This window comes from Schistocerca nitens, chromosome 9 (genome assembly GCF_023898315.1).
Source record: "Schistocerca nitens isolate TAMUIC-IGC-003100 chromosome 9, iqSchNite1.1, whole genome shotgun sequence".
NCBI lineage: Eukaryota > Metazoa > Arthropoda > Insecta > Orthoptera > Acrididae > Schistocerca > Schistocerca nitens.
The window spans coordinates 329,416,691-329,443,121 of NC_064622.1; the positions used below are offsets into that span (position 1 = coordinate 329,416,691).

Here is a 26,431-nt window from a genome sequence, read left to right on the forward strand (position 1 = left end):
ACGCCATCCAAGCTCTGTTTGACTCAATACCCAGGCGTATCAAGGCCGGTATTATGACCAGAAGTGGTTGTTCTGGGTACTGATTTCTTAGGATCTATGCACCCAAATTGCGAGAAAATGCAATCAGTTCTAGTATAATGTATTTGTCCAATGAATACCCGTTTATCATCTGCATTTCGTCTTGGCGTAGCAGTTTTAATGGCCAGTAATGTATATTGGACATAAATGGAGAAGAACAACGGTTGCTAATATTTACAATGAGTAACAATAGCTATATTTATTTCAGCAGTATACTGACACACATCCACGTTTATATCCATAAATATTTTGATTCACCTGGACATTGCAGGAATAGTACCTTTTGTATTTATAACTTTGGCTTTGGCAAACGTTTCTAGCAGCTGAGGGAGGGAAGCTGTCCCACTCATTTATCTCTTGGCTTAAGGTTTTATGCTGGCTATGTTATGCTGCTGACCATACTGTTACTATTTATGTCTGCCATCAGATAATTAATCCATATTCTGTTGAAAAACCCATCAATTTTTTTATTATCCTGCAGCTAGTTTCAGCAATGCAATTTGACAACCCATTTAAAGCACTAGGGTCTTAATTTTAAAATTTTTGATGATGCATACCACATGTCTTCAATTTTGAAATGTAATTATATATGACTGTGCATGTATGTGCCCATTCACATATAATGTATAAATGTTGCATGATGCTATTGTTTGTTACAACAATACTTCATTTACAAAAGCTGTCCAGAACTATTTTAAGAAGAATTTATGTGCAATTAATTGTTGCCACATAAACCACAATCAAGAATCATAAAAGCTTCTTCATAAGCAATTTAATCCACTACACTGTGGGACTGCATATATTTAACAGCCACAGACAAATGTCTGAAGTGTGAATATTTTAAATGTTCTTGTACAGTATCTACTGTATCTACTTCTTGTAAGCTATAAGACTGCACAGTAGATTGTCAGATATCTCTTACTCATAGAATTAGAAGCTGTCAAGTTGTATATGATGCCTCGTGGTTACAGGAACAAGCTGTAAACATATTTCGCCACATACAATTTGTTATTGTTCATGTACTAATGTTATCCCAGATTCAAATACATTAAATTCTCTACTGTAAATGAGTATAGGTCATTGAATAAAATACATGGTACACTGACGAGCCATAATGTTTTGACCACTGCTCACCACAAGATTGTTCACAACTTGGTAGTTGTGCATATGTGACATGGTAAGGGAAGTATGTAAGTAGTATAGAGATGGTGGAGAATCATTCTAGAAATGGTATGGACCACAATTGCGGAAATTCATTGACACAAGAGACTCTGACGAAGGGCAGATTCTGATGGCCCAGTGCCTGGGAACAAGCACCTCGAATATGGTGAAGGTGGGTGGCTGTTGGCGTGCTATTGTTGTGAGCATCTGAGGAAAGTGGTTGAAAAACAGTGAAACCACGAGCAGGTATTTGACGACTGCACCTCACAACATGGAGGTTGGAGGTCGTCCTACTCTGTAAAACAGGAAAAATCTGCAGTACATCCGGTCAAAGAGTACATTGCCAGTGCAGGCGTAAGTCTTTCACTGCATGCAGTTCAGCGCACCTTTTTGAATATGAGGTTCTATAGCAGACAACTGCTATGTCCTCCCCTGTTGACCCAACTACATGGCCAGTTATGACATCAGTGGGCACAGGTTGACTGTGATTGAACTGTAGATCAATGACAGCAAGCTGATTGGTCAAATGGATCAAAATTATTGTTACATAACATCAATGGTCGAATTCATATATGCCATCATGCAGCTGCTCGAAACATGCACTGTGCCACGAATGCAACTAACTGAGGGCTGTGTTACGCAATGGGGGCCATTAACCTGGGTTTCTAAGGGATCTGTGGTAGTAATGGAAAGTACCATGACATCTGTGGACCATATGAACATCAATGCAGCACATCTGCATCCCGCCACGTTCGATGTTATCTTTGACCTCAGTGGCATTTTGTAGCAGGTAACAGCCCATGTCACAAGGCCAGAATATGCTGCAGTGGTTTGATGAGCTTACACTGATGTCTTGGCAAGCACATTTTTCTTATCTGAACTTGGTGGAAAACAGCTGGAACGTTATTGGGCGCCAAAATCACACTCACAAACCACCAGCCTATAATTTGCAGAAATTGTGTATCCTGTGTGCAGAAATCTGGTATCTCATCTGTTCAGAAAGTTACCAAAGATCTGTTGAATCTACGCCACTCGGAAATGCTGTTGTACTGCATTCCCTAGGTGGACCAGTATGCTACTGCGTGCTCATAACATTTTCGCTCATCACTGTATTGTGTGTATTGCAGATTAAACCAAAATTTCACTACCTAGAGACTTAAGATTTATAAGGAGTTATGTGTGGATCAACATGCTGGTGCAAATGAAGCTAAGTTGAAGAAATGTTGTTGTACTCTGCTATTTTCTTTAGTGTGTTTGAAAACTCAGGAGCAAGGGACACAACGAATTGTGAGACTCTTAAAAATAGTCATGCTGGCTTTCCACTTCTTAATATCAATGGACAACTCCAACTGATAGAAAGAATCCGCTCAATAAAAGTACCTGAGTTTTTGAACAAAAAAAAAAAAAACCGAGAAACCTGTTGTATGCCATAGAGCTCCAAGCAACTACTCACCTCATACTAAATTCGACCCAAATCGAAAGACAAATTCTTCAGTAAAGGGTAGAAACAGAGTATATGGTTCACAAAAACCTATCTCTGACAGTAAAAGTGATGAAAATCGATGAGAAGTTAGCGCCAATTTTGTTTCTTTCAACACTAACGAGCCTGTAGTCTTAATAACTCCAGTAAAAAAGATAATGGTTTTCTGTCAGTATTAGGCTGTTTGCGAAAAGACACAACCGGTAATGGGATCGTGTGGAATAATATTTTCCGCTGTAAATATACTGTTCCTGTGGAAACAGAAGAACTACCCTTAGCATCAGAGGATGGAAGAAAGAATGCTGACTTATTCTATTCAATGAGTCTCCAGCGAGCAGATTTTTTGCAGTATTGTTGGACCTACTTTTTGCTAAATAAAAAGGCGAACAGTGAAAAATCTCTAGCAATGACGACACAGTGACACGAAAACGTTCAGCAGGAGATAAATTTGTAGCTCAGCCAGCTTGACAGACATAATCCCAGTTTTTATATTAAATAAAATAACATGATATTGATTTCTTCATTCTCTTATGAAGTAATGACACGAATTTTTGAAATAGCAGTAAGGAAAAACATGTGTCCAAGTTAATGCTGGATACTATTGACATAGTGAATAATGCAATAATGCTGAAGAGACAGGTGCAGACTTATTTGTCAGTTATACGAGTACTACTCACATCCTCATTTAGAAGATCAGGAAGACTGTAGATCCCTCCAACAGACGAAATATAGCAATATATTCTAAATCGATGTAGTCTTCGAAATACTTTGCCCTACATCCGATTTTCTTATCGCGTTCTACTTTGTCAAACAATTTTGGAAAATCTCATTATCACTATTTGCTTCTATAGTTATTTCTACTTACTATGCGCTCTTATTTGCCAGGTAACCTCTCTAATGGTGCAGTTCCATTTAGGCAGCTGAGATGACTACAACTGCATGATCTAAGCTTACAATTGGAGCTGTGTGAGTTATGAGCCCCCTATGCAAACACCAAAGCCGCGCCCCTCAGATTCTCTATGACGTCGTCGCACAGAACGGAAATATATTTTTCTGATTTTCATGCTGTAAAAACACTTGGTCATACACAAAACTAAGCCACATCCGTTTCTGCGCATATATTTTTAGTAAATGTTTTACATTTCTCGTGAAACAACAAAAATAGGAACTTTTAATTTCATATGTTTCTTAGTTCTATGGCGTTTCTCGACTGACATCCAATAAAGCAGTTAGGTAAAAATCTGCCTTTGTATACATTTGGTAGTGCAGAATGTCAGCTTTAGAGTAAGCTACTTATCTTTTCCTAATTTGTAATTCTCATTCAGAAATGAAGTTGTTTGTGAAGCATATGTAGTTAATTTACGATCTTCTATTGAAAATATATGATAGTGTGCAGCTTATTATTCGCTTCACTTCATTCGAGGGTCACTCGAAATGAAATACATACCATTTTTGTAGAAATACAGTTTTCATTCTGCGTGTGTGAAAGTTTTACAGTGTGTAGATATATCCTTCCCACTTGTTTTCAAACTTAGTTTAACCTGTTTCCGTGAGTGGCACATTCACAACATGTCTTCAAGATGGCTGCTACACTTGACATTCGTCAGAAGCAATGTGCTGTCATAGAATTCCTGTGCTGTGAAAACGATACAGTGGGAAACATCCACAAGAGGTTGAAAAAGGTGTATGGAGATGCTGCTGTCGATCGCAGTACAGTTAGTCAGTGGGCCAACAGGTTACGCTATGAAAGCATGCACGGCAGTATTGAGGATTGTCTTTGCAGTGGCAGGCGATCACAAAACTCGGATGGACAACACTGAAACACCCACCTTACAGTCCTGACCTGGCTCCATGTGACTATCATCTCTCTGGGAAACTGAAAGACTCTTCGTGGAACAAGGTTTGAAGATGATGACTCCCTTGTGCACGCTGCCCAATAGTGGCTCCAACAGGTTGGTCCAGAATTTTACCGTGCGGGTATACAGACGCTGGTTCCAAGATGGTGTAAGGCAGTTGAGAGGGATGGAAATTTTGTGGAGAAATGAAAATATTGTTCCTAAAGGATGTATCTACACACTGTAAAACTTTCAAACATGTAGAATAAAAGATGAATTTAAAAAAAAATAGTGTGCATTTCTTTTGGAGTGACCCTCGTACCTCTCAGATACACTTTATATATTCAGAGGGAAAATAGCTGAAAGTACCACAAAGTTTTTGAACTGGTAGTTTTAAAGGCACATTTGCATGCTGAGCTTTTATTAGCAAAAAACGTAATTATAATGAAATAAAGAAATAATTTTAGCTGCAAATATAGTCCACAGTTGTATAAATATTGTATGCAGGCGCTGGAAACATTTGAAGATTTTTGATCGTCAGTCAGCTATCAGCCGCCTTTAGTGAATTATCAGTCTAGTTAAAAGTTGATTAACTCTCTACAGTAAATTGACTTCTTAGGGTGGATAGGGTGTGTGACTGCTGTGTACGGACGCAAGAGGAGCTGGCCACTGTTCGTGAACAGCTGAATGTGTTGATGGCCGTGGTCAGGGGTCTCCAGGCTGCTGCCTCGGAGTGTAGCGGCAGTGAGGAGTCTGGTGCGTCGCATGGTACACCCCAGGTGTCACATGCTTCACACACGGTCCCTGCTGTCGAGACATCTTCGTGGGTACTGGGCACGGTTGGACCACCCTCTCCCCAAGGGGATTGGCGGGTTCAGCGGCGTTCGCGGCGCACAAGGCAGAGGATCAATGTGTAGGCTTGCCGTGTGGCATCGCCCGCTCTGCCTGTGAGTGGACATGTGGCCGCTCCTTCAGCAAGGTCCGGGCAGGCACACGGGGGGAGCGGTTTATTAGTGATTGGGAGCTCCAACATTAGGCAGGTGATGGAGCCCCTTAGGGAAATAGTGGAAAGGTCGGAAAAGAAGGCCAGTGTTCACTCTGTCTGTTTGCTGGGGGGTCTCATCCGAGATGTGGAGGAGACCCTGCCGGCGGCGATAGCACTGGGTGCATCCGGCTGCAAATTGTTGCTCATGTTGGCACCAATGACTCCGGCTGTCTGGGTTCAGAGGTCATCCTCAGTTCATACAGGCGGTTGGCGGAGTTGGTGAAGGCGGAAAGCCTCGCTCGTGGGGTGGAATCTGAGCTAACTATTTATAGTATCGTTCCCAGAACCGATCGCGGTCCTCTGGTTTGGAGCCGAGTGAAGGCTTAAACCAGAGGCTCAGACGATTCTGTGGAGATCTGGGGTACAAATTTCTCGACCTCCGCTATCAGGTGTAGAAATGTAGGGTCCCCCTGAATAGGTCGGGTGTGCACTACACGCAGGAAGCGGCTACAAGGGTAGCGGAGTATGTGTGGAGTGCACATGTGGGTTTTTTAGGTTAGAGAATTCCCTCCCTAGGCCCGACAAGATGCCTCCTAAGACGCGGCAAGGTAGTAGTAGGCAAAACGCAACAGGGCATAACAATATTAATGTGGTAATAGTAAAATGCAGGAGCGTCTATAGAAAGGTGCCAGAACTGCTCCCATTAGCAAATGGTCACAATGCCCACATAGTACTAGGGACAGAAAGTTGGCTGAAACCAGATGTAAACAATAATGAAATTCTAAACTCAGATTGAAAGGTATACCGCAGAGGCAGGCTGGACAGTGAAGGGGAAGGCGTGTTTATAGCGATAAAAAGTGCAATAATATCGAAGGAAATTAACGGAGATCCGAAATGTGAAACAATTTGGGTGAAGGTCACGGTTAAAGCAGGCTCAAACATGGTAATTGGATGTCTCTATAGGCCCCCTGGCTCAGCAGCTGTTGTGAAAGAACACCTGAAGGAAAATTTGGAAAATATTTCGAGTAGATTTCCCCACCATGTTATAGTTCTGGGTGGAGATTTTAATTTGCCGGATATAGACTGGGAGACTCAAACGTTTATAATGGGTGGCGGGGATAAATAATCCATTGAAATTTTTTTAAGTGCTTTATCTGAAAACTACCTTGAGATGTTAAACAGAGAACCGACTCGTCGCGATAACATATTAGACCTTCTGGTGACTAACAGACCCGAACTATTTGAAACAGTTAACGCAGAACAGGGAATCAGCGATCATAAAGCGGTTACTGCATCGACAATTTCAGCCGTAAATAGAAATATTGAAAAAGGTAGGAAGATTTTTCTGTTTAGCAAAAGTGACAAATAGCAAATTTCAGAGTATTTGACGGCTCAACACAAAAGTTTTGTCTCAGGTACAGATAGTGTTGAGGATCAGTGGACAAAGTTCAAAAACATCGTACAATATGCATTAGATGAGTATGTGCCAAGCAAGATCGTAAGAGATGAAAAAGAGCCACCGTGGTACAACAACCGAGTTAGAAAACTGCTGCAGAAGCAAAGTGAACTTCACAGCAAACATAAATATAGCCAAAGCCTTGCAGACAAACAAAAATTACGCGAAGCGAAATTTAGTGTGAGGAGGGCTATGCGAGAGGCGTTCAATGAATTCGAAAGTAAAGTTCTATGTACTGACTGGGCAGAAAATCCTAAGAAATTTTGGTCTTATGTCAAAGCTGTAGGTGGATCAAAACAAAATGTCCAGACACACTGTGACCAAAATGGTACTGAAACAGAGGATGACAGACTAAAGGCCAAAGTACTAAATGTCTTTTTCCACAGCTGTTTCTCAGAGGAAGACTGCACTGTAGTTCCTTCTCTAGATTGTCACACAGACGACAAAATGGTAGGTATAGAAATAGACGGCAGAAGGATAGCGAAACAATTAAAATCGCTCAAAAAAGGAAAGCCCGCTGGACCTGGTGGGATACCAGTTCGATTTTACACAGAGTACACGAAAGAACTTGCCCCCCTTCTTGCAGCGGTGTACTGTAGATCTCTAGAAGAGCGTAGCGTTTCAAAGGATTGGAAAAGGGCACAGGTCATCCCCGTTTTCAAGAAGTGACGTCGAGCAGATGTGCAGAACTATAGACCTATATCTCTAACGTCGATCAGTTGTAGAATTTTGGAACACGTATTATGTTCGAGTATAATGACTTTTCTGGAGACTGGAGATCTACTCTGTAGGAATCAGCATGGGTTTCGAAAAAGACGATCGTGTGAAACCCAGCTCGCGCTATTCGTCCACGAGACTCAGACGGCCATAGACATGGGTTCACAGTTAGGCTCCGTGTTTCTTGATTTCCGCAAGGCGTTCGATACAGTTCCCCACAGTCATTTAATGAACAAAGTAAGAGCATATGGACTATCAGACCAACTGTGTGATTGGATTGAAGAGTTCCTAGATAACAGAATGCAGCATGTCATTCTCAATGGAGAGAAGTCTTCCGAAGTAAGAGTGATTTCAGGTGTGCCGCATGGGAGTGTCGTAGGACCATTGCTATTCACAATAGCCATAAATGACCTTGTGGATAACATTGGAAGTTCACTGAAGATTTTTGCGGATGATGCTGTGGTATATCGAGAGGTTGTAACAATGGAAAATTGTACTGAAATGCAGGAGGATCTGCAGCAAATTGACGCATGGTGCAGGGAATGGCAATTTAATCTCAATGTAGACAAGTGTAATGTCCTGTGAATACATAGAAAGAAAGATCCCTTATCATTTAGCTACAATATAGCAGGTCAGCAACTGGAAGCAGTTAATTCCATAAATTATCTGGGAGTAGGCCTTAGGAGTGATTTAAAATGGAGTAATCATATAAAGTTGATCGTCGGTAAAGCAGATGCCAGACTGGGATTCATTGGAAGAATCCTAAGGAAATGCAATCCTGAAACAAAGGAAGTAGGTTACAGTACACTTGTTCGCCCAATGCTTGAATACTGCTCACCAGCGTGGGATCCGTACCAGATAGGGTTGATACAAGAGATAGAGAAGAGAGCAGCGCACTTCGTTACAGGATCATTTAGTAATCACGAAAGCGTTACAGAGATGGTAGATAAACTCCAGTGGAAGACACTGCAGGGGAGACTCTCAGTAGCTCGGTACGGGCTTTTGTTAAAGTTTCGAGAACATACCTTCACCAAGGAGTCAAGCAGTATATAGCTCCCTCATACATATATCTCGAGAAGAGACCATGAGGATAAAATCAGAGAGATTAGAGCCCACACAGAGGCATACCGACAATCCTTCTTTCCACGAACAATACGAGACTGGAATAGAAGGGAAAACTGATAGAGGTACTCAAGGTACCCTCCGCCACACACCGTCAGGTGGCTTGCGGAGTATGGATGTAGATAGATTTTTTTTTTTTTGGTCACCAGTCTACAGACTGGTTTGATGCGACCCGGCACAAATTCCTTTCCTGTGCTAACCTCTTCATCTCAGAGTAGCACTTGCAACCTACGTCCTCAATTATTTGCTTGATGTATTCCAATCTCTGTCTTCCTCTACAGTTTTTGCCCTCTACAGCTCCCTCTAGTATCATGGAAGTCGTTCCCTCATGTCTTAGCAGATGTCCTATCATCCTGTCCCTTCTCCTTATCAGTGTTTTCCACATATTCCTTTCCTCTCCGATTCTGCGTAGAACCTCCTCATTCCTTACCTTATCAGTCCATCTAATTTTCAACATTCGTCTATAGCACCACATCTCAAATGCTTCGATTCTCTTCTGTTTCGGTTTTCCCACAGTCCATGTTTCACTACCATACAATGCTGTACTCCAGACGTACATCCTCAGAAATTTCTTCCTCAAATTAAGGCCGGTATTTGAAATTAGCAGACTTTAGATAGATAGTAGATACTATCTGTAGGTAGATAGTAGATAGATACTGCAAAATATTAAAGACAGTAATATGGACATCAAAGCAAATATATTACTTGGAAAAGATAGTCATATCAGATAACAAAATGAAGACAGTATGGGATATAGGGAAGGAGGAGACCAGTACAACCAGACATGAAGAGGGGCAAATAGTATTAAGAGTAAATGATACGTTGGTGACAGATGTGTATAGTGTTGCAGAACGTTTTAATAAACATTTTATAACTGTTACTGAAAAGATGGATGCTGCAATGGAATACCTCAGACCAGACATTTCAAGTAACTTCCATAATATTAATTTGACCCTCACTACCCCAGCAGGAGTAATGTCCATCATAAAATATTTAAAATCAAAAACATCTAGTGGGTATGATGAAATACCAACAAAGTTAATTAAAGAATGTGCTTCTGAGTTATGTAACATATTAAGCTATCTATGTAACCAGTCTTTTAACAGTGGAATATTTCTTGAATGATTGAAATGTCTTGAAGTTAAGCCATTGTTTAAGAAGGGAGATAAAGCAATAGCATCAAATTTCCATCCAATTTCACTTTTGCCAGCATTCTCAAAAATTTTAGAAAAGGTAATGTACAATCAGCTTTATAACCATCTTATCACAATAACATACTGTCAAAGTCGCAGTTCGGATTTCTAAAGGGTTCCGATATTGAGAAGGCTATCTACACTTACAGTGAAAACGCACTTAATTCATTAGACAAAAAATTGTAGGCAACTGGTATACTTTGTGAGCTGTCAAAGGCATTTGACTGTGTAAATTACAATATCCTTGTAAGTAAATTAGAATATTATGGTGTAACAGAAAATGCTGCAAAATGGTTCAAATCTTATATCTGCGGCAGGAAACAAGGAGTGTTATTAGAAAAGAGACATGTATTCAGCGATCAGGCATCATCCAACTGGGAACTAATTACATGTGGGGTCCCACAAGGTTCCATCTTAGGTCCTTTACTTTTTCTTGTGTATATCAATGACCTTTCATCAGTAACATTACCAGATGGCAAGTTCGTTTTGCTTGCTGATGATACAAACATTGCGATAAATAGCAAATCAAGTGTAGTTTTAGAAAGATCCTCTAATAAAATATTTGTGGACATTAATCACTGGTTACTTCCCAATTCTTTGTCACTGGCTCTGAGCACTATGGGACTTAACATCTATGGTCATCAGTCATTTGCCACTAAACTTTGAAAAACACACCACATGCAGTTCAAAACTTGTAAGGGGTGTCCCATGAGTATATGCCTAACATATGATGACAAGCAGAGAGAAGAAGTGGACAGTGTTAAATTCTTGTGATTACAGCATGATAATAAATTCAACTGGGAGGAGCACACCACAGAACTGTTGAAGTGTCTTAACAAATCTTTATTTGCAATGCGAATTGTGTCAGACATAGGGGATATAAAAATTAAAAAGCTGGCATACTATGTTTACTTTCGTTCCATAATGTTATATAGGATTATTTTTTAGGGTAATTCATCAAGCCAAGCTAAAGTTTTCCAGGCACAAAATCATGCAATAAGAGTTATAGTGGTATGTACTCAAGAACACCCTGCAGAAGCCAGTTGGGGAACTAGGGTACTAACTACTGCTTCCCAATATATTTATTCCTTCTTGAAATTTGTCGTTAAAAATATAACTTTTTCAAACCAACAGCTCAATTCATGGAATCAATGCGAGAAATAAGAATAAACTTCACAAGGATTTAAAGTCACTTACTCTTGTGCAAAAAAGTGTGCATTATTCAGAAACACACATTTTCAATAACTTGCCGGCAGTCATAAAAAGCTTAACAACCAATGAAATTCAGTTTAAGAGAAGCCTAAAGGATTTATTGGTGGCCAACTCCTTCTACTCCATTGATGAATTTCTCAGTAGAACCAACTGATTTGTGTGTGTATATATACCATTTCACTGCAGTAATGTGTTCATTGTAAATAAGTATTGTAGTAGATCTATTATATATTTATGACGTTATAAATAAAAAAATTATTTAAATTTTAAATTCAGTGCATTAATACGATCGTAGTAAATGAGTGATTGTAAAATGATTCTTTCATACAGTGTTCATTAAAAAAATGACGATCATTCCACTTGGGACCTGTGGAAGGACATTAGTTTATTTGTTTCAGTTCTAAGTATTTGTTATGCATTATTGTTTTCCTGACATGTTCTACATCCTGGAGGACCTCCTCACTACGGATCAATTGGAATGAAAGTAAAACTAATCTAATTTACACACACACACACACACACACACACACACACACACATTACCAAATATAGAGTCAAAAATTTCCCGAAAAATCCTTGAAACTGATTTCCTGTTCCGTTGACAGAGTATGCTATTGCTGAAATTGAAATTAGTTTTAAAATCTTTTTGAGTTCCGAGCAACGATGACCAGATTGAATCGACTTTTAGGGAGTTTTGAGAATTTATTTGAACTTTAACCGTATTTCACAGTAATAAAATCGTCCAACAATACACGTCTAGAATAATTAACGAGTAACACGTATCAAAAGTACGTGATACCATCGTAAATTATGTGTTCGAAATTTTTGCAGAAATATCGATTTTTCCGTAGAAATAAGGACGAATGTGACTTTCACGTAACTTCAATTTTGTCAGCGACAACTATGTAAATTGTCATTCTGAAAATCTGTGGAACAGGTGTTTGCGTGTAGCAACTTTGACATGTTTACATCTCTTGGGTGATATGAAGGTGAGGCTAATTGACGTGTTATCAGTGTGGGAAGTATGAAAAATTGTGCACAAGAATGGAGAAGACAGCACCAAAAAAACTCGTTAAGTCTAAGTCGGGATTACGATTAGTAAATCTCGACGGCAACTTAAGTCCGTTTACTCTGCAGGAACCTTCATGGATACCCGACAGCGAGGTACGGGAATTGCAGTTTGACATAGAAGCGGAAATGAAATACCAAAGAAAGTATGTGAAATAAAATATTTTTGTTTCAGGCAGCACATTGTTCAAACTGCGAAGTCAAGTTCGATATGTTACGCAGAAAGGTACTCATATTGCAGACACTAATTAAGCATATCCGTCATATTGCTGCTGTTAATATATATGTATTTTCATTTGGGAACTGACAGCTGTTACCTGTACATGCACATATTTCCGAGAAATACTGGGCGGAAAGTTTTTCTTCCACTACATGTGCTGATTAAGTATTCCACCATTAGTAGTGTAATTTTGTTACAATAACAACGAAATGAAAGTATCAAAACTGCGGTTGCAGCATCACTGCCGACGCTGTGGTAACATCTTCTGTAACTCATGCTGTGCTACCAAGTTGGGACTTCCACGTATGGGCTTCGTTGATCCAGTTCGTCTGTGCAAGCCCTGTGCTGATGTAACTGATCGCGAGAACGATTTCTTCAACAATCAGCTGAAGATACTGACAAATGGTGAGTGCTTAACAAAGCCACCTTCTGTTAGAGTGAAAAATAAAAAATCATCGAAAGCAAGTAAATTAGATCTTTTGTGTCATATGAAACTACTGAATAGATGTACATATTCAGTAAACAAGGTAACAAAGTAACGTCGTATCTTAAAGAACAACTCAAAATAATTACCTCTAGACAAGTACATGTAAGAGAACTGTGGCCTCGTTTAGAAGAATGGTTCTCAACGTACTGGACATAAACCTGGTAGAGCAGTCAATGTGATAGGAGATATCCTCCGTGGTGTATAGTCTTTGTGAGAAAACTTCTTTTAAATAGAGACTATTCAAATGTGCAAAACAAAGCATAGAGCTATATATAGATATGCTGAATGAAACACCTTTGCCTGTCAACAGAACAATTCAAGAAGTCTTCAATGATTACCATGTCATCTCACACAAAATGCAAAAGAAGTTGAAGTTATGTATTGGGCTGGCTTCCCCTCCATGAAATCTTGGCTGCAGTGACAGATGACATGCACTGCAGCCAAGATCCAAATTAAGTGGAAGGTGACAGTTGAGTTCTGAGATGATGAAGCCAATGCTTGCGAAAGGAGAAAGCCTGGCCATATGTAAAAAGACTTCATTGGTGCTGAAGTTAGTGTCCCGATGTAGGAAATCAAAAGAAAATTAATGAACTGTTATTTTTAGTTGGTTGGTTGGTTGTTTTGGGGAAGGAGACCAGACAGCGAGGTCATCGGTCTCATCGGATTAGGGAAGGACGGGAAGGAAGTCGGCCATGCTCTTTGAAAGGAACCATCCTGACATTTGCCTGGAGCGATTTAGGGAAATCACGGAAAACCTAAATCAGGATGGCTGGACGCAGGATTGAACCATCGTCCTCCCGAATGCGAGTCCAGTGTCTAACCACTGCGCCACCTCGCTCGGTGTTATTTTTAGTTGCGTCTTTACAAAGAGAGATATAGAAGGGGTATCCTAGTTTAATTCTCATGGCATTGCGAAGATTGGTGACACAGGCACTAGCACTCATGGTGTTGAGGAACAGATGAGTTTGCTCCCATGGTAACAATGATATATTTTAGATCCCCTGCACTAAAAACTGTGCACAGTGGTGGGAAGAAAGGACAGGTTGAACACATCTACAAGAAGGGTATCAGAAGAGATCCACTAAACTACGAACAGATATCATTAACATCCCACTACGGTCGCAGGTTCGAATCCTGCCTCGGGCATGGATGTGTGTGATGTCCTTAGGTTGGTTAGGTTTAATTAGTTCTAAGTTCTAGGCAACTGGTGACCTCAGAAGTTAAGTCGCATAGTGCTCAGAGCCATTTGAACCATTAACATCCAGCTGTTGTAGAATTCTAGAACATATTCTGAGCTCCATTGTAATGAGGTATTTTCAAATGGAATCACCTTCATGCTAACCACCATTCCTGAATATTTTGAAACCATTGCTCTTGAGAAACCCAACTCGGGCTTTTCTCACATGATATTCTGGAAACATGGATCAAAGCAATTAAGCAGCAGCAGTATTTCTTGACTTCAGTAAGGATTTTTACTCTACTACATGGCAATGTTCATTATAACAAGTATGATTGTAAGACGGTATCAGACAAAATTTCTGGTTGGTTTGAGGGTTTATAGGTAGAAAGGGTACAGCATGTTATTTTGGATGGAAATTCATAAGTAGTAGTAGAAATAACTTAAGTCAGGCATTACTGAAAATTAAACTAGCAGGACAACCATGGGAAACTGGGGATTTAGGGCAGCGACAAGCTAAATATACAACAATAAAAAAATGCCGCACAATCCCAAAACAAACAATATAAAAAAACCAGAATCATGGTACCCCTTTAACCAACAAAAACCGGAGGAACCGGACTATTCCCTTGACCAATGCAGCTCAACCACAACTGAACCAACTCCTACAACTATGAAACATAGAACCAAAAGACAACATAATCATAAAACAATCCCCCCCCCCCTCCCCACACCCACACAAATCCAACCCCCTCAACTCACCACCCTCTGCCTATACATCTTACCCACAGCCCTAAAAAGATGCAAAAAATTCAATAATCCCCAAGGACACTCTTCAACCAGCAATACTCCTCTAAATGGGATTGCAAGTTGGAAGAGCACCTCTTCCCCCTTCCTGTAACTGAGTAAATTGTCCCCCCCCCCCCTTCCCCAGAACAAAAAATCCTCAATCATACTGGTACATGCCCCATTTTCTTGATATTTAAATTGAATACTGTGATTAACAACTAAATGCTCATAACCCCTCTTCTCCAACTACCTATAGGATGAAAATGCATCTGAAACTATAGTGCTCCCTCCCTCAATATATTCTTCCATCAAACCCACCAATTCCCTCTTAGTATGGCCCTCCAAAACCCTAAAAGCACAATCAGCACCCCCGCCCCCCTCCTCCCACCCGGCGCAGAATAACAGCCCTCCACACCCACAGATCAACCTGAGAACTACCCCTCCCATACTGTCTCTTACCAGACTTAGATTCGTTGATATCAACGACCATACCTGGCCCATCCAACTTCCCTTTATATTTAACATACTCAGAACAAACCTCTCGACAAAAAGAAAACCAATTGAACACTATTCTATCACTCACACCAGTCTCATGCGCATAAAAACTGATAGAGCCCCTATAACAAAAATAAGTCAGCAAAACATTCTCCTTCATGGGCAACCTAGATTTCTTGAACCAGGTACCACATCTAATCCACTGCCAGATATCCTGCTAACACTCCACACATAGTCGTCCCTGGTCCAAGATGCCAGAACTCTTGTAAGACTCATATTATTACCACAAATAATCTGCAATCAGCCCAAATAACTGCAGAAATTTAATAATAGACATAATGTTCTCACCCATCTCGGCATGCAATGATGCACTATTAAAATTCACAGTCATATTCATCTCCAACAACAGAAGCCATACAACAAATTAAACTTCTTTCTGCACAACAAACAGTAAACTAATAAGACCCAACAAAAAAGTCAAACGCATAAAAAAAATTCTTAATAATTCAGTGAAAACGCTTCAAAACCACATTATACCATCAACTATGTACACACACAGCAATGTTGCAACTGTCAAAACCAAACCACAAATGAACCCAATACAACAGGTTACACTCGGCACATATACATATGCCACCATCAAACTCAACAAGACATCATCTACAAACACAGGCAACTCAAAAACTCTGCACTGTAGTGATGTCACACAAAACACCACCATTATGTCACGGTTCAAAGCAGACGGTTGGATTCGGACACTTCTGTTGACCCCTTAAGTCATGCACCAGTGAAGTGTATTGGGACCCTTGCTTCTCATGTTTTATATTGATGACCTGGCAGACAATAGTAATCTTGCAGATGATACAGATAACTTTTAATGAAGTACTATCTGATGAAAGCTACACAGATGTTCAGTCATATTCTGAAAAGATTTCAAAGTGGCACAAAGGTAGGAAACTTTCTTTAAATGAACAGAAATATAAAATTGTGCACTTGATAAAATACAAAACTTTGGTATCCTGTAATTACAGTATCAGTGAGTCACAATTTGAATCAGTCAATGAAGACAAATACTTAGGTGGAACAGTTTGTATAGATATGAAGTGCAATGTTCACATAGGCTCAGTCATAGATGACAGACTAGATTTCATTGGCAGCACTCTGAAAGTGCAGTCTGTCTGTGAAGTAGACTACTTTACAAAACACCTGTGCATCTCAGCTTAGGATATTGCTCAAATGTATGAAATGTGGTCTAACAGGAAATATTGCATGTTTACAGAAAAAGACAGCAAGAATGGTAACAGGTTTGTTCGACATGTGGGAGAGTATCGAGGGGTGCAAAGAACTTACAAGCAGGCCCTTGAAGGTATACAGATATTACCCTGAGAAGTGCTAATTACAAAGTTTCAAAAACTGGTTTTAAATCATGACTTTAGGAATATACTACAAGCCCCTACATATCACTTCCATAGGTGTCATGAGGACAAGATTAATTAAGCACACAGAGAGATATTTAAACAGTTGTTCTTTTCCTACTCCATACGTGGGTGGAAAGGGGAAAAGCTATAATAACTGGTACAGTGCGACATATCCTCTGTAATGCTCTTCACAGTGGTTTGCAGAGTATGGATGTAGATGTAGATACCTAGTAGGACTAACAGAAGATATGCATATTCAAAGAAAGGCAGCATGCTAGTTTGATGGTAATGCTGAAAACTCTGAATGGCAGATTCGTAGATGGATAGCAGTTATGTCACTTAGAGTTTCAGGAACCAGCATTAACCCGTATTCAATACGTGATAGGAACTAGAAGAAACATTTGCATGTGACACAATGCTTAACTCTCTCACTTGCTCTTCATACTTCCAAAGTTATAAATGCTAATTAACCAATAGAAATGCTTATTGTTTGCTGTACATTGTGTTGTGAGCAGTTGCTATGGTAATTTTGGAATGGGGCCCAACTACATTGATTGTTGTAAGAGGTTTTTTTCCCCATCTGAGAAGTTTACTTACAGCAAGTGATGTTATGTTGGTAACTTGTAACACAGTAGTTTGAGATTACTAGTTACCAACTTTCTGGCACACAGTTTTAATATACCAGGAAGTTTCACAACAGTGTGCACTCTACTGCTGAGTGATAGATTCATTCTGGATGCTTCTCAGTTTCATACAACATTGTTTGTAGTTCAGAATTAAATGTGAGTTTCCAAGGTGGCTAAAACTGTTCATAAGACCTTATATATTTTACATTTCTTCTGTGGCAATGACAATGTTATTTATGTCAGCAGGGAACAGTTCAGTTTTATCAGATCTCAGGTTAGATAACTTGTGGAAAAAAGGCCCGTTTATTCACTTGAAACCATACGCTTTGTGTCCAGTCCACTAAGTGCCCACAGTGGGGATGATGTAAAACTTCGACACTGCAGGTGTTCCTTGAACCAGTGATAGGTGTCTCAGACATGTATTGCTATTTAAAGTATTAGCTAAAACTAGCTGCTGGGTAGTGTAAGATGAAGAGTGGCCACTATTTTCTCTTAATATGCATGTCAGGTAACATGTAACTACCATAATTATTAAAAGTTTTTGCAGATTAGCACTAGTTATAAATTACTGGTAGTAAATATGTCTGTAGGCTTTTGTGGCAATTTCCATTGAAGGTAAAATCTTCTGGGTTGTTATGCTGCATTATATTTCTTCCGTATGATCGATGTTTTGATCCCTCTGCTGGTATCTTCTGGGTGTGGTGTCCATGGTTCACTGAATACTGTTAGTTTAGTGTACTTTACAGAAGTAGCCTGCAATGGGTGCTTCTGCCTGTTCATGTATAGCTTGATTCAGCAAAACTGACGTACTGTCTTTAGAGAAAATCCACACTCTCTACCTTTGCAGCATATTTTATTGTCCATCTGGATTGCTTTTATTTTTAAAATGTATTTTATTGTGTATCATAGAATGTAAATTATGCTGATAGTTGGATGGGTTACTCTGAAGACTCATCATGTGGTATCAAAACTGTTCATTTTAAAAATGAAAGCAGTCTGGATGGATAATGAAATCTGTTGCATGACTTGATTTGTTTCACATCCCTAAAGGCTCTCATTCGTGGTGGTTTTTATGGGTCAATATGTGGAAGTGAATGAATATTTTGAAATTTATTGAGGGTTGTCAGGTGTCTTGCCAGCCACACATTGGCAGTGAATGGTGTATTTGTGCTTGAGCTCATCTCCTACTTCTGGGAGACTCCTGTCACTCTTTGTTCCTTGCTTCCTTGACCCAAATGGTAACTGCATAATAAACATGTAGCATATATTTGGCAAAAATTTCTACTGTGTAATATTGCAAGATGCCTTTATATCCAGCAAGTTGTTTGTCCTGTCAAAGGTTCTACAATAATGGTTTTTAGGCCATATATGTTGGATGCAATAGGGTAACAATAATTTGCACTTGTATAAACACTGGAAGAGAGCAAGTGCTGATCTAGAATCCAATAACATGATCAGTTCTTTCACTTATTGGCAAAGATGCTGGAGACATTGTAGCTTTGCTATTGTAATAGTGTTGTCTCGAGGCAGAACGCTGACAATATTTGTTTCACTTCTACATAATTTTTTTGGATTGTACGTTGCGGTGACATACTGAATTCAATTGTTGTGTAGTCCAGGATGTAGGTTAAGTTGAAACCCAAGAAATTAATTATAGATTATGGAACCAGTGAATGTGATTTCATGAAAATAACTATAAAGGTAGAGTCACACATCATGGAACAAGATTTCAAAACGTTCCGTAATGTGTTTCAAATGACGGCATTCTGATAGGCTGTCAGCAGAATGGAACAGATATTTATGCCAAGGTTTCTCAGAAAATAAGTTTTGACCGTGATATTTGTGTGGGGGATGGTAACATTGTCTGCACTCATGTTACATAAGTGGATTTTGTGCATTTGAGCCTTTTAGTCTGCATTTTATTGTATACTTTGTTCTTTCTCACACACTGCAGAGGTTCTAGGACAACATGGATGTCTGTCCAATGAGTGTTATTGAGCAGGACTCAAGCACTGAGTGTTCTATATAAACATAATTATCTATATAGATATTATTAATAAATTTGTGTGGCTTACTGGCCTGGTGCAAGATTTTCTGTTGGACACCCTTTGTGTGATATGTGTGTCTTCAGCCTGCCCCAGTTGTCCAACTGAACAAGTGGGACGTACAGTTTAATGTGAAGTATGAATCACATATTGTACCTCGTGGCACTTCATATCATTGACAGGTGAAGACTAGTCAAAGCAAAGACTGAAATATCTGTGGTCCATCCGAGTTTTGTTCCTGTGACCTCTTGGTTTCCTGCCACGTGCTTTACCACTGGATCACCCTGCCCAACCTATGTACAGATAAATCTGTAGGTTTGATGAGCAAGTTTGCGAATATCAGATTATGTGACTTATTTGACCGTATCTTATGATGACGTTGGCTTAGAAGCTAAAAATTATATACATCACCACGGGACATACATCTCTACCCGTTCCTGAGAAAAGGGCTCCTAGCAAATGGACAGAAGCAGGTGGGCAACAAACAACAAAAAAATATTTTTGTGATATAATTACAAATTAACAGTTTTAGAAGTTTTTCCTTTACTTTCACTGTGAAACCGTGCTCCTTGGCAAAATTTGTTTCAACGAAAACAGGAAGGCTTTGATGAGTGAGTTTGTGAGTATCAAAATAAGTGACATAAATGGTCATATCTTTTGATTGCATTGAATTAGAAGCTTAAATTTTTGACTCTGCCAAGAGATCATAGACCGTAGTATGTGACATAAATTTCAATTTGATGCCTCTACCCATTCTTGACTCTTAACTGTTGGACAGACAAACAACAAAGTGAACCTATAATGTTTCTGTTTTTACTGATTGATGTACGGAACCCTAAAAGCCAATTATTTTTTATGTTATTTGGTAATTAGAAAGAGAAAGCAATTGAACAGACATGATAAAAGGTCATACATATTGCCTTGTAAATATTGTGTAATGTGTTTGTATGTATATATTTTCTCTAGTAAACAAATGTTGAGGTTTTGGAATGTTTGGATAGCACTTTTTCTGTTCTTCAGTTTCCAGCAGTTTACCATACAAACTTTATCAAAAGCGTCTGCTATGAATTTTGCTTTCACTGTTAATAAATTCTATTATTTCTAGTTCTTTAATTCTGGTAGTACATTCTGATTCTGTTACACAGGTTGTATCTCGTAACCTACTATCACTGTTGGGTACTGGAGGAGGAGGAGGTGGAGATTAGTGTTTAATGTCCCGGCAACAAGGTCATTAGAGATGGAGAATCTACATCTACTTAGTGGTGACTTTGTCTTGATGTTCCATCTAGTATGAATACGCCATGATTTAACAGTGACATCAGCTTCAGTTCTGTTGACATCCGTTGTTAATTGGCCATAATTATTATGACCTGTAACTTATGCATGTTAAATTTATGAGTTACTCATGTCTGCCATTGAGATAACATCGAGTCGTCAAAGTGGAAATCAGGGATGCTGATGTTATTTGGAGAAACTGATATATAATTTTTTTAAAGTTAGCCATTTTTGCAGAATGGAGTATTTGTGATGGAATCTGGAGTTGATGCGAGGGGCACAGCAGCACTTTCATTGTCCAGGAGTCGTCATTGGATGCCTTAGTTTGTGTGACAGTGAATAGTGGAACTGTGTTTTGCATTGCAAGTAACTGGGAACAGTCCAGTAGTCATCAGATCTGTCTTAAATTTGTGTGGCACTGAAGAATGAAACTATGTTTTATACTGCAAGTTACGTGAAAAAAGTTGTGTATAAATCAAGAAACAATCAGGAAACTATATGAAAATAGTAACTGTTCCAACAGAAAAGATATCAATGATGACCGTGCAGCTTTTCTTAGAAAGAAATGATAATTAATCGAATCCTTTAGCTGCCAACAGGTGTTGTTGATATAACCTAGTGGGAACAGTTGAAAATGTGTGCCCCAACTGGGATGAATTTAGGTTGTGGACAGTTGGGCATGTGGGTCTCATGGGAAGTGTGCAAGGGATAAGTCCCTGCAGTCGCGCTATCCTCTGTGCCCTCGGTGGCTCAGATGGATAGAGCATCTGCCATGTAAGCAGTAGATCCTGGGTTCGAATCTCGGTTGGGGCACAATTTTAGGACAATTTTACGAAAGAGTGGTTGACGTGTAAAGGAGGCCACATGAAGGACACTGGTGCAACCTATTCTTGAGTACTGCTGGAGTGTTTGGGATCCTTACAGGTCGGATTGAAGGAAGACATGGAAGCAATTCAGAGGCAGGTTGCTAGGTTTGAACAACACGTACGTGTTACAGAGATACTTCGGGAACTCAAATGGGAATTCCTGCAGGGAAGGCAATGTTCTTTTTGAAAAATTTAGAGAACTGGCATTTGAGGCTGACTGCGAAATGATTCTACAGCCACCAACATACATTGCGCGTAAGGACCACAAAGATAAGATACGAGAGAAATTAGTGCTCCTACAGAGGTGTACAGATAGTCGTTTTTATCTTGCTCTATTTGGGAGTGGAACAGGAGGGGAAATGACAAGTAGTGGTACAGGGTACCCTCCGCCACGCACCATACGGTGGCTTGCGGAGTATCTGTGTGGATGTAGAAACATTGTACAATGGGGGCTTACCGAATGAGACAGTGCAGCTGTTAAGACACTGACCTCATATTAGGGAGGATGGAATTGCTTTGTTTAGCCATCCTGATTTGGGTTTTCTGTGGTTTTCATGGATCCCTAAGGCAAATGCCGGGATAGCTCCTAAATCAAGACCACAGCTGACCATCTGTTCTATCTTCATAAAACATGTTATGTATGCTGTATGTTGTATATTTTGGCCTATTGAATTGCATTGTATTACCTTGACAGATCCTGTATGTCTATTGTGTGATGATCCTTGGATGAATAAAAACAAATAAATAAATTTTTGTGAAAACTGCAGGCAAAAATCAAAACCTGCTACATGTTGCCATTACAGAACTTGTCTAAATAAGGCATACCATATAAGGAAACCTCTCTGTAATGACATATTGAATTTAGCTGTCTTCTCAAAGTAAACTTATACACACCCAATTGTAAACATGCAGTATTACAGTAGGCTGCCCTTTAAATGAAGGGAAGAGTGAGTAAAAAATGGTGTCAGGTGACTTATTTGGCTTTTATGTCATGACAAAATGGCTTTAATTAGTACATTCTTAGATTTTAAGTCTCATTTAATTGCCATTTTTGATGATCATTGTGGTAATATCAAGCATAAAATATTATCCTACGTCAGATTAGTCCTGCAGTGGTGAAAGAAGCAATGGACAAGGCCGTAAGTATATTTGCTATAGCAGTTTTGACTGGAGCAGTACTCAAACCGATGTACATCATTGTACATCATAATATCAGAAGTTTGAGTGAATTTGATATGGCTTTCCAATATTTTTTGTAAAGAACTATATTTATCATTGTAGCAGAGTTTCCTTAATTCTAGAAAACATGTATTTATTGAAAGAATATTAGCTTTTATGAGTATTGTACTTAATGTGTAATTGATTTCTGTGATTGTTATTTACTCCTTTTAGGGGCAGCTTTCTTGATTGAAGATCTGGGTCAGAATGCCAGTACATCTGGTTATGTAAGGTGCAAGCTATCTCGCGACCACAGGTATGAGTGAACAACTTTAGTTGATAATTTCGATATTTCTGGTGATTTTTCATAGATTTAATTGTTGCACATCATTAAGCATGTTACAGTGGTTTAAACTATTTTTAATGAAACTTTTTTAATTTACATGAAAATACTACTTTTGCGTGTGTGTGTGTGTGTGTGTGTGTGTGTGTGTGTGTGTGTGTGTGTGTGTGAACTTCTGCCGTCAATATATGTAGCACTACACAAGCATGCTTTGCAGGCACAAAGATAAATACTGGGGCCAAAACCTTTGTGTCAGTAAATAAATTAAAAGAAAAGGTAGAAGAATGTAAACATTATGCCATGTATTCTTTCGTATTTGCTGCTATCTCATTTAAATCCTGTCTGCCTAATAAACTATGAAACTAGAGTGAGACAACAGCAAACATGGAAGAATATACATAGGTCATGTTTATTTTCGTATTATTCTTATGGTGAATAGTGATAGTCAGAAATGATACACGGCAACTGACTAGATTTTTAAATCTAAGATGACTTTTATGTGCAGAATGTAATGTACTAAAGAGGCATCTGCAAAGATTTTCAAACGGAGAAAATTTTTCGCTAAACTCTTGTTCAGAACATCTTCTATCATACACAGTCTATTATTTGATTCTTGTTGATCATTATCAAAGAAAGCAGCAGTGTAAGTAACAACAAAAAGCAGTCTCTTGCCATTGTTTCGCTTGTGAGACAGTTCCTCTCTTTCTTTATTGTAAGTGGCGGTAGCGCACACAAAAGCAAGCCATGCCATGAGTGGTGACAGGTTGTAAACACTCATTATCAGAAAGCTACAAACGATGCATGACACAGTACAATAATGCATTTCCAGTTTAGAGTGACGTAAACACCTCTAACAAAGAGAATGGCACTTATCAGTTCAAATCAAAATAAGCAATCGATTCAAACCAGATGAAGCACGTGAAAAAGGAAAGGTACCTGTATAAATACGGACAGAACACCTAACACACAGCGATGGCTACTTGGTAAAGCTTAACTGTTAAGCTTAAGACTTGAACCAAACTACTGTAGCTGGATCTTCATCCATTCGACCTAAATTGTGTCTCATGTTACGATGGACCAACCTTGTTTCGATTTGGAGGTGCAGTCTAAAACTTTTTTCTCCCTTTGAATTTCGAGTCTCAAATTTCAGGTGCGACTTAGATTCGGGAACATTGTTTATCCTTGATTTCGAGTCTCATTTTTCGTATGCGGCTTAGATTCGAGTAAATACAGTAGTTTCCATAAAGAACATGGTTTATACACATTTCCTAGCGTTGCATTGTGGTGAGAACTTTTGGTCTACACAGGTCTTAAAAAAATTGCAGTTACTGTTGATACGAAACAAACCAGTTCCTGCAACCACAAACTTTTCAGACTGAAGAATATTGGTTAGAATAAAAAGTCTGAATTTATCACTCTCTCTAAACTGTCTGACCACGTTCTCTCTCAACTGTCTGACCAACATTCCAAACATCCTGTCCAAACATAAGTGATACGTCCTTAAAAGTTTTGTTGTCATGTCGGGACTAGTTTCCTTTACTTCAGTGTGGTATCTTGTGATCTAAACTCGTCAAAGGTTAAGGCAGATCTAATAGGATTAATAGAATGTTTCTTATTCTAATGATGAAAATGTCTCTTCAAGAGAATTGATTTCTTCATTGCAAATCATTAGACCCCAAAAATTTTCCCTCCATGGCAAAGTCACGGAAGGAAAGTGAAATGAAGTGAACAGGAGTTCCTGCTTTGCACCTGGGCGTTGTTGTTGTTGTTGTTGTTGTTGTGTAAACACCACTGAGAATCAGTTCACCGACAGTGTCTGAGTGTGGGGAAACATCTCATATAGTCATGCTTCGCGAGTTTAGACCTCTTGTGTAGACTGCAACCTCCATCTCTCGAGAACTGCTTGCCATAGCTCTCGGACAATAAAAGCTACTTGGGCATGTTAGGAGAGCTGAGAGCACTTTGAGATTGCTGCACAGCTATATTGCGTCCCAGACTTGTGCCATATTCCACAGTTTGTACAGTACCACATCTTGATAATATAATTTGCCATACTTATGCACACATAATAGAAGTACCCACAAAACTGCATGATTTGAACTGCTTGAGCAGTTGGCTAATTTTGAAACTACTAGACTTAATGCTATGTTGCAAATAACATACAAAAGCATCATAGACATATAATATAGAATTAATAAACAAAAATTAAAAAAAATTCTTGCTGGAGAGACTCAACATCATGTTAATATGATACTATGAATGGCAGACTAACGTGCTACTCACTGTGCCAGTTTAACACTGCAACAAATCTTTGTGTAAATGTGTACAAGCATTGCTGTCATAATGGATACACACCGTGAGTGAATATCGGTGATGTGGCGTAAAAGTAGTAATTAAGAAAGCTGCCATGAAGTGTACTCAGGACGAAGTTGTGTATTTAATTAGTGTGTAGGAGGAAGGCTAGCATTATGGGATGTACAGTTACTGGACGACAGACAGTGGGCTAAGAAGCAAAGTTTGTTGACAGTAGTGGCTACAGTTTTTAATACCCCCACAGAAGATATTTACCAGAATATTCACAATTCAAGGAACCAGGCAAATCAGTTTTATTACATATTTAATTAACATACAAAAACAGATGAAGTTGTGTTTGGAAGTAATAGTTTTGGAAGTTGGAAAATTGCCCTTTAACTTCAAATAATATAGCTGTATCAGTAATTTTGTAGATGTGATATTTATTTATTGTACTAAGTTTTGAAGCTCCTCTTCTCGTTCTTCCACGTTTGCGATTTAAAAACTGGGCTATTTCGGAAATCAGCCTTATGCAAACACAAACTAGTTTATTTTTATATTTCCCCAGACAAGTCTCGACACCAATGTGTCATCTTCTGTGGTTTAACTTTTATTTTTTGTAAAGTACAATATCACATTTGCAATAATTTAACTATTGTAGGCCTAAGAAATACAATATTTGCAATTTTCTTCATTTTGTTTGGACATTCACCTTAAAATTACATTGTTGATTAAACTATTGCTTTTAGTGCCCGTTTTCGTCGTTTTTTGACAGCATGTCATCTGCAAACTAGCTAGTCTGTTGTGGTGGGGCCGCCATGTACCCTGTTGGTTGTAGCCTCCTGACCACACAGGGATCGCTCTGCTGATGCCTGTGCCGTTAACTCCCCACGTATGCCAAGGGGTAGATGCCCATCCCCATGGGGCATCGGG

General features: G+C 39.1%; 1 protein-coding gene across 2 annotated transcripts in view; it reads left to right on the top strand.

Moving 5' to 3' along the window:
- Positions 1-12,141: 12,141 nt before the first annotated feature.
- The window catches only part of LOC126203681 (zinc finger FYVE domain-containing protein 21-like), a 57,332-nt gene continuing 43,042 nt past the window's right edge, over positions 12,142-26,431 (top strand). Inside the window, exons 1-4 of one of the 2 annotated variants that reach the window (XM_049938046.1) lie at positions 12,142-12,403; positions 12,483-12,533; positions 12,764-12,932; positions 23,098-23,179. In XM_049938046.1, the coding sequence (XP_049794003.1) occupies positions 12,284-12,403; positions 12,483-12,533; positions 12,764-12,932; positions 23,098-23,179 (422 nt within the window). In that variant the 5' untranslated portion in view covers positions 12,142-12,283. The remainder of the gene's footprint in view (positions 12,404-12,482; positions 12,534-12,763; positions 12,933-23,097; positions 23,180-26,431) is intronic. The other variant, XM_049938047.1, reaches the window with a different exon arrangement.